The sequence below is a fragment of the Pteronotus mesoamericanus genome, unplaced genomic scaffold, assembly GCF_021234165.1.
Source record: "Pteronotus mesoamericanus isolate MK-2021 breed Mesoamerican mustached bat unplaced genomic scaffold, CSHL_Meso_final contig_37, whole genome shotgun sequence".
Classification (NCBI taxonomy): Eukaryota; Metazoa; Chordata; class Mammalia; order Chiroptera; family Mormoopidae; genus Pteronotus; species Pteronotus mesoamericanus.
Window position 1 is genome coordinate 2,305,684 of NW_026555144.1, and position 8,737 is coordinate 2,314,420.

General features: G+C 34.9%; 1 protein-coding gene across 1 annotated transcript; it reads left to right on the top strand.

Annotated features, from left to right (window-relative positions):
* The first annotated feature begins 5,993 nt into the window (after positions 1–5,993).
* PWWP3B (PWWP domain containing 3B) lies at positions 5,994–8,069 on the top strand. The gene has a single exon (XM_054576917.1). The coding sequence runs from the start codon at positions 5,994–5,996 to the stop codon at positions 8,067–8,069; it is 2,076 nt and encodes a 691-aa protein (XP_054432892.1).
* Positions 8,070–8,737: the final 668 nt, after the last annotated feature.

Here is an 8,737-nt window from a genome sequence, read left to right on the forward strand (position 1 = left end):
TTTTTCCCCCCAAACATGTGAAATGAGAAGACAGAAAGAGAAATGTTACATTATAAAATTTATAATTGAATATATAGCTTCACTTAATTAAAGCCATATTCTACATTGGCCTAATAATCCTTTTCAAATTATATAGTAATAATTTGAAAGCTTTGAAAAGATTATTTCTGTAATAAGAATGATATTATTTTTGTTTTTGATTGTAAGATCAACTATATTGTTCCAGAAGAGAGAGAGAGGAAAACACAGTGACTTAGGTAAGTTAGGAGTTTACAGTTTTACTAAATTAAAGTGATTCCAATGAGATGGTCCCATTATTCAGGGGTTCAGTACTTCTAACCTTGATGAGTTACATTCTTTATCTAAGTCACCACTTGGTCCAGAATGGCTGTCCGAATTCTGTCATGGCCAAATTCAAGGGGTGGGGGGAGCAAGAGAAAGAGGGAAAGTGGAAAAAAGCCCAAGTTGGCTGTTCAAAACCCTTTTGGAGATACCTTCTGTAGAACTTCTGCAACAATTTCTGCTTACATTCTTAGGCAAGAAATCCCATCCCATGACCATGGTTTATAGTAGGGGACTCTGGAAAATAATATAAGAGGATATATTGTCACCCTGAGTGAAACTGAAGGTCCGCAAATGAAGAAGAATCCAAAGAGTAAATTTTAGTGTTGGCAACTAGAAGTTTCCTCTGTCCTAGGCATTATAAATATGATACACTGTTGTAAAAAAAAAGCATTAATTATATAAAAGAAGTCAATAGAAGATGGAAAGGGAAAACTTCCTGTGGCAGAGAGAATGCTGTGTGTTCACAAAACCTTGTTTCATTCTCCTGAGTCACAGGGAGACTACCTTCCCCAGCCTCTATGGTAGTTTCAGGTTGTTGGCTGTCACCAGTATTAAAACTTGCTCAACCTGGCACCTAAAACCTTCCACAGGATTTTCTAGCACCCTTCTTTTGTGTAATGTTGGTAGCCACGTGCAACGAACACAATGGAAGATGTCAGGGCCAAAGAAGATGGTAGAACCATAGAATGGAAGAAATTTGAGTCCCTTAATGATTGCTTGGAACAGAGAACATTCTGCCTTTCTGACCACTTGATGAAATACATTGAACTTTGACACCAGTAAAATAAAATTTTGGGGTTGAATCTCTTGAGATTTAGGGGTTGATTACAGTACAAAACATTACATGTAATTATTAGACTCCTTACTAATAAGCCTAGAGATGACTGTATTTATTGTTCCAATATTAATGCTTATATAAAGGTTGATTTTTACTATATATACACACATATATATATAACATATTATATGATACACAGGCACTTCATCCCCAAATATTTTCATTCCCTAAATCATCACTAATGATATTTAAAATTGACTTTCTAAGTTAAATCAGAAATTGAAATTTATTATGAGAGGATTTTAATAAAATTTGTAAAATATATTTTAGATATACATATAAACAAAGACATGTAAATTTTTTAAAATTAGTTTCCCCACATTGAATTGCCTGAGTGAAAAATAGCAAAAATACCAATATAAGAAGAAGGAATTGCTAATTATGATAAGGGTATGTGAAATGTATACGTTACTTCCAAACTAGTGATTTTCAGCCTTCAGTTTGAGACATCCAAGTTTGTGAAGAAATCTTTGAAACTTTCCATAAGACATTTAAGACAAAAACTGAATAAAAAGAATGACTACCATGTCCTAGAAACATCAAAAAATATTATAAAGCAGTAATTCCTGCCCTGGCTGGTGTGGCTCAGTGGATTGAGGGCCAGCCTGTGAACCAAAGGGATGCTGGTTCAATTCCCAGTCAAGGCATGTGCCTGAGTTGCTGGCCGGCTCCCCAGTAGGGGGGGGTGCACAAAAGGCAACCAAACATTGATGTTTATATCCCTCTATCCCTCCTTTCCCCTCTCTCTAAAAATAAATAAAATCTTTTTAAAAAAGTAATTCTCTATAAAATAATGTACATATTTAGTGCAATCTCAATCAAGATTCTTAGCTATTTTAATTAATCTTGACCAGCTGGGTTTTAAATTTACCTGCAGAGGTAAGGTATCAGTTAAGGCAAAGCAAGGAAAAATAGTAATATTTTAAACTAGATTTTTCTTTTTTAATAAAGTGATTTGTTCCCACTTTTTATCATTAAGTTACACACTCTAAGAGTTTGAATGAAAATTAAACAGACACTTGTTGTCATTTCACTTTTAAGTCCCTTAAGGAACATTTTCTACTCTTTAACACTTCAGCAGTTTAACTTGGCTGTTGTCCCTCCTAATTCAGGGAGGGGCTTTTTGTCTTCCCCATCACAGTGAGGAGGAGGAGCATTCTCTAAGAAGTTTGGAAGCATTCTTTGCCTCGCCAGTCTTAGTAGAGGGACTGCGTTTCACAAGGCTTCAGCTGACAAAAATCTTCAAGGTAATGGCTGTTTTAAATTTATCTGTTTTCCAGGGACTTCTCAGGGCCCTAGAGTAAAAATGAGAAAAATAAGAATGGTGGTCTTGGAGGGGGTGAAAAGGGTGTGTGGTTTTAAAAGAATTACTGGTATTTTGAAGGAATTAATCCATTAGATTCTGTATCTCCCAATGCTTTAAAAGTCCATAGTGGGAGAATGGATGATCAGATTACAGCCTCTATATTAAGATTTCAGTGCCATATTGCTGTTCATGAAAATATATTGATTTGACATTCCATGTTTATGTTGCTGGGATTTTGTTACTGTTTAAATTAATTTACACAGAAAATGATGGATAAAATGTTTGAAGGCAAGTGGGAGAATACTCTTTATAATTTGATTGACACACATAAAGACTGTGCCACTTGTATATGAACATGGAGAAGAGAAACATGTGTAGTTTACTGAAGACACTTGTACATATATATGCGTGTGTGTGTGTGTGGGTGTGAGAGAGAGAGAGAGAGAGAGAGAGAGAGAAGGAAAAAACCTGGGAGAAAATAGTCCCATATTAGTATTTATACCAAGTGGTCAGTTTACTACTATTACAATATTATTTTTTAGCCTATTTAAGCATCTTTAGAATAGATTTCTCCATGATTATTTTTATAATCATGAAAGAAAAATGAAGATGAAAAACATACCATTTTGTTTAAAATACGCATGCATTCATAGACATATGCAGACGTATAAACATCCTCCCTTTTTTTTTCCCCCAATACTGTACATTTCCTGGACTTGATCAAGTGTATAGCCTGGTTGCTCGTTGGCTACAACCCTGCGTGTGTCCTCTTTGCAACTCATTCTTTCAGACGCACAGGTATGGCTATGGTCAGCAAGAACCACTTTTCTATATCTTTTAAGAGTGAGACAAAGAAAGGATTTGGTTTATTTCCATAAGCAGTTTTTAACATATTATATGAATGCTATAAACATACAGTGGAATATTATGTATCTGAAGAATAAAAATATTTAGTGATTTGAACTATCTGATAAATAGTATAAAATGAAAACAAATTATAGCATAACATTTATCATATGATCTCACTTAAAAATAAATATGTATGTTATAGTAAAACATATGTATGCTACTATAATACATGCAACCAAATCTGGGAAAACATTGATGCTACACTATTAACAGGATCATTTGTGTAGTAGGAGAGACAGGGCTAGCTTTATTGCCCTTTATTTAAAATAGTATTAATATATAATTATTTATTTACTTAGTTTACATCATCATGGAAAATACTGAGATGAAATGTTGCAAAAGTATGAAAAACATTAAAATAATTCATAAAAATCATGTGGAAAGTATTTATATAGGATGATGTTCAAAATATGTCCCTAATTGAGATTTGATATTGGTTTGAAAAGATTTATCTCTACATGTAAAAAAAAATTTTGGAAATACAGAGAATATCCGTAGTGATTATTTGTAGAGTTGTACTTTATTTTTTATGTATCTCTGTATATTTTCAATTTTTAATAAGCTTCTGGATATTTTTATAATCAGAAACATTGCAATTGAAGACAATATTATCTTGTTATAATCCTACAAAACAAAACCCTTGAGCTTAGAATAGAAAAATCTAGAAGCCTGGGAAGGCTTATGTCTGGCTAAATGTAGTTCCTACGCTTCACATAAAAAGGATCTGATCATGATTGAGTCCTGCCTATACTTCCTGGGGATACTGCAGTTCTATTTCTGGTCACAAGGTGGAGCTTGCTAGGTATACTAAATTTTCTCAAGGCAACCATTTTTATGAAAATAGCAAACAAAAGAATGAAACATATTTTTGTACTAGTGGACTATGAGATGGCATGTAAAGTGTTAAAATTCCAATAAAATTATATGTGCTAAGAAGGAAAAATCCACACGGTGATTGGTGTGAAGATTCAAACAACATCTATAGTCTGGTTTCATAGTAAACACAAGGAATTTTGTTATTTCCTTTCTCTCTTGCCCCCACCTCACACTTTTTCAATCAGAGAGATGATTTCAGCATGAATGAAATAGCATAATTGTGTCACAGGGAGAATTTGAAAAGAACAAGAAGGAAAATAAACATGACATCTATATCACACATGAGATTTCATCTTATTCCTGTTTTGGAGTGGCGTGCTTTCTAAAGTTTTGGTAAGGAAGTTTCTTTATGCTTTTTCCATGTATTTGTTTTGAATTACTATCTCCTTTTATATAGCCTTTCTTCTTTTGAAGTGAAAATCGAGACAACTGGATTGGAGAACCTGATCTTTTGTTATCCACATAACACTTGGTAAGGCCCTTTCCATTTCATGAAACATTTCATATTAAAACCTTTTTTGAGAACTTGAGTTATAATTTATTTTGCTTTCTTCTCCGCAGCCATAGCATTTTAAATTAGAAGCCACATTGCATACTAAATCCATGTTAGATTGAGCATTTGAGGTATAATTCATTTTGTTCCCTGTTCAATAGCCATAACATTTTGTAATTAAAAGTCATCACTTACAGTTTGGGGAAAGAATCTCATATGTTAAACCACTGTGAAGAAATTGTACAAGAGGCTATTCAGGTTTATACCTGAGTTTGTAGCCACCTGACTCTCAAGAAATCTTCACCAACTATCCTTTTCAATGAGTAAACATAGCATACATTCTGAATCTCTGTCTTCTAAGCTCATGTTTTTAATAAGGTAATTGTGATATTGTCTGGGTCCAAGGGATGCATAGCTTATCTTGGTCTGCCTGCTTTGGGTAAACAGGAAAGTGTTCATTGCTTAAAAATTATAACTTATATAAATTATGGAAGAGTGCTTCTGAAGTTCTTGTACAAGTTACAATAAAATCTCTTGAGAACTTAGAAATACAAAATGTTGGATCCTATCTACACCTTCTATATGAAACTCTCAGGATAAGGCCTGGAAAAATAGTTTTATGAAGACCTCTAGATAATTCTGAAGCATGCAAAGTTTAGACTCCCCCTGCCCTAGGTATAAAATTGGGAGCACAAATGCCCAAACTACCCAGGAACATAGAATCCCTGACACACCACTGCAACCATTACCACCTCTGCCAGCATGTACACCAGTTCAGTCCTTAACAATTATATGCAATAGTAAAGGTACGTTCTTGAATTTGAGGTTATTATAAACCACTTTTTCAATTCTTATCCTCACCTCACACTATGCTGCATTTTACCCTCCATCTTATGCCCATTGACTATTATTCTTTCTTTTATTTCATCTGTTTGTAATTGCTCACCTTCTGCTTTGGCAAAATAAATTTATTTGCTGATAATTTTCATCTTTTCCTTTTCCCTATTCTAGTATCTTCCATATTGATCCATTTAAACAACGGGATCAAGTATCCTTGGAAAAATCTGCTGGAGGAGAACAGGCTTCTGGCTATAAACACTTTGTAGTTCTGAGACAAAGGAGATTTTGGTGAGAGTATTGTTTCGGTAGGAACTACCTTAGCAGTGACGAGAACAGCCATACACCTCAGTCTCTGATAATCTTTTAGCATACAAATCTAAATCACAATGGATGCTGAGTATGTATTATGCAATTGGAAAGACCAGTTCTGGCCAGCAAAAGTTTTGTCCAGATCTGAGACATCATCAAACAGTAAGAGAAAAAAGACATTTTCCTTAGAAGTTCAAATACTCTCACTAGATGAAAAAATTAAAGTGGAAAGCACAGAAACAAAAATCCTAAATAAATCTCAGATTGAAGCCATTGCCTCCTCACTAGCAGCACAGTCAGAGGGTGGTTCTCCACCTAGAGAGGAAACAGCGTATGAAAGGTCACTAAAAGTGGCCCTGGATATTCTGAATGAGAGAACAAATTTGAATCAAGCAAGCAGTTCAGATGAAGAAGAGACCACTGCATTGTTTCAAAATGTACCACTAAAGCTTTCTGATTTACCCCCTTATAAAAAGTATCGGAAGCATACAGGAAACTTGTCAGAGTGTCTTGAAGAAAGTGAAAATCAAACATCCCTGTTAGTGTCTTCAGAGAGTGATGACTCCTTGTATGATGATAAATCACAGGTGCGTGCAGCCATTGATACTCTTCCAAGTGAGATGGAAACAAAGTCATCACAAAACTCCAGCTGGTGCCAGACCTTCCCTTCACTTTTAGAAGAAGAGGAAAAGGAGAACAAGAAAAAGATTGACATCTCAACAATCATGTCTTTGCATTCCACAATCAAAGAAGAAACTGTATATGTTAAGGAAGAGAAGTTTACTCCAACTTCACCATCAGATATCTTAATTGTGCCCAAAGCTTTGAAGGAGGAGCCAGCAGACATCTGTCCAGAGACCCTGCCTATTTCCTCTGAATGCTCTACTTTCTCAGAAAATATTGAGGATCCTGGAGAAGGTCCCTCAAATTCATGCTTAGGTACCAGACAAAATCAACCTGTGGAATCAGAGATGGGTGCTGCAGCATCCCCCCAACATTACTCATGGGAATGTCAGCTTTCATACAGTGCCTCTAACCATGTCACGGATTCTCTACTTCTTGGGAATAATGAAAGAAGTGTTGAGAGTGTGGATTTTGAGGAGCATGGGGAAGAACTTCAAACTTCTGATAATTCAGTGCCTCTAAATCCTGTTGATACTTCTGTATTAGATGAGGAGGAGGAAGATGAAGTACTTCCACGTGTTGTTTTTAATTATGAGCCACGTTCATTTGAAACAGGAATGATAGTCTGGTTTAAATATAAAAAATATCCATTTTGGCCAGCAGTGGTGAAAAGCATCAGGAGAAAAGAGAGAAAAGCAAGTGTACTTTTTGTTGAAGCAAACATGAATCCTGAAAAGAGAGGCATTAGAGTACCTTTGAGAAGATTAAAAAAATTTGATTGTAAAGAGAAACAAGCACTAGTGGAGAAAGCCAGGGAGGAGTACAGTGAAAGTATTGACTGGTGCATCTCGCTGATTTGTGACTACAGAGTTAGAATAGGTTGTGGTTCTTTTACAGGCTCTTTCCTTGAGTATTATGCTGCTGACATTAGTTATCCAATCAGGAAAGTAATCAAACAGGATACCTTCAGGAACTTATTTCCAAAGCTGCATAATGAAGATTCTGTGGAACCAATGGCCATGACTTCCCAGACCAAGAAAATGTCCTTCCAAAAAATTCTCCCTGACCGAATGAAGGCGGCTCGTGATCGAGCCAACAAGAACCTAGTGGACTTCATTGTGAATGCAAAAGGAACAGAGAACCATCTTCTATCCATTTTAAATGGCACAAAAGGGTCCAGGTGGTTGAAATCATTTTTGAAAGCAAAGAGGTTTACTCCCTGTATTGAAACATACTTTGAGGACGAAGATCAGTTGGATGAGGTGGTGAAATATTTACAAGAAATCTATAAGCAAATAGACGAAAGAATGCTGGCTCTGATAAGAGATGATAAAATTAAATTTATCCTGGAAGTTCTTCTGCCAGAAGCAATCATTTGTTCAATTTCTGCTGTTGATGGTTTGGATTACAAAGCAGCTGAAGCAAAGTATCTAAAAGGACCATCTCTAGGATACAGGGAAAGAGAATTATTTGATGCAAAAATCATATTTGAAAAGAGACGGAAACCATCAACAAGAGAAGCTCACTAAATGGCCTGAGTGTACAAATCATAACAGGGAGCTTTCATAGATACTAATTTTTAAAAATCTCTCTTAACGTATATTTTCCAGAAATGAGCTACTCTAGGTAATATGTTCACCTTTTTTTTCAATCTCTGTGATCTGTGAATATTACTACATCAACATTTTCTTTCTCATGCTTCTTCAAAGTCAATTTTATTGACAATTTTCAGCAGCTCTGCTTTCTCCTGCAATTCTAGAATGCATAACGCCTAAATATTTTTAAGAGAAAGTACTATTTTGTTTTCTTGACATATTTGTGTCTATGCTGTATAGTTAAATACAGTGCACAATCATTTACATATTGAAATTGCACTAGTGTTAGATATTAAGTGAGATGATTAGAAAAAATGTCTTAAGAAAAGTTGAGTATATATTTTTGCTTAGTTTTTGTAAAATGTTGGGTTTCTCTTAAGATAGTTGAATTATTTTTCCTGCCATGTCTATTTATTTTTTGGGAAAAAATCTCTGAGATGTAGAACCAAAGATAGAGATGTTTTGCTATATACTATAACTAGCTATAATTGTTTTTGCAAGAAAACAATATGGAATTAAAAAAATAAAGTAAGTGGATTACCTGCATGCCATCTATATGTTTGAGAATAACATCTCAGCATGCAGAAAATAATATTGGCAGC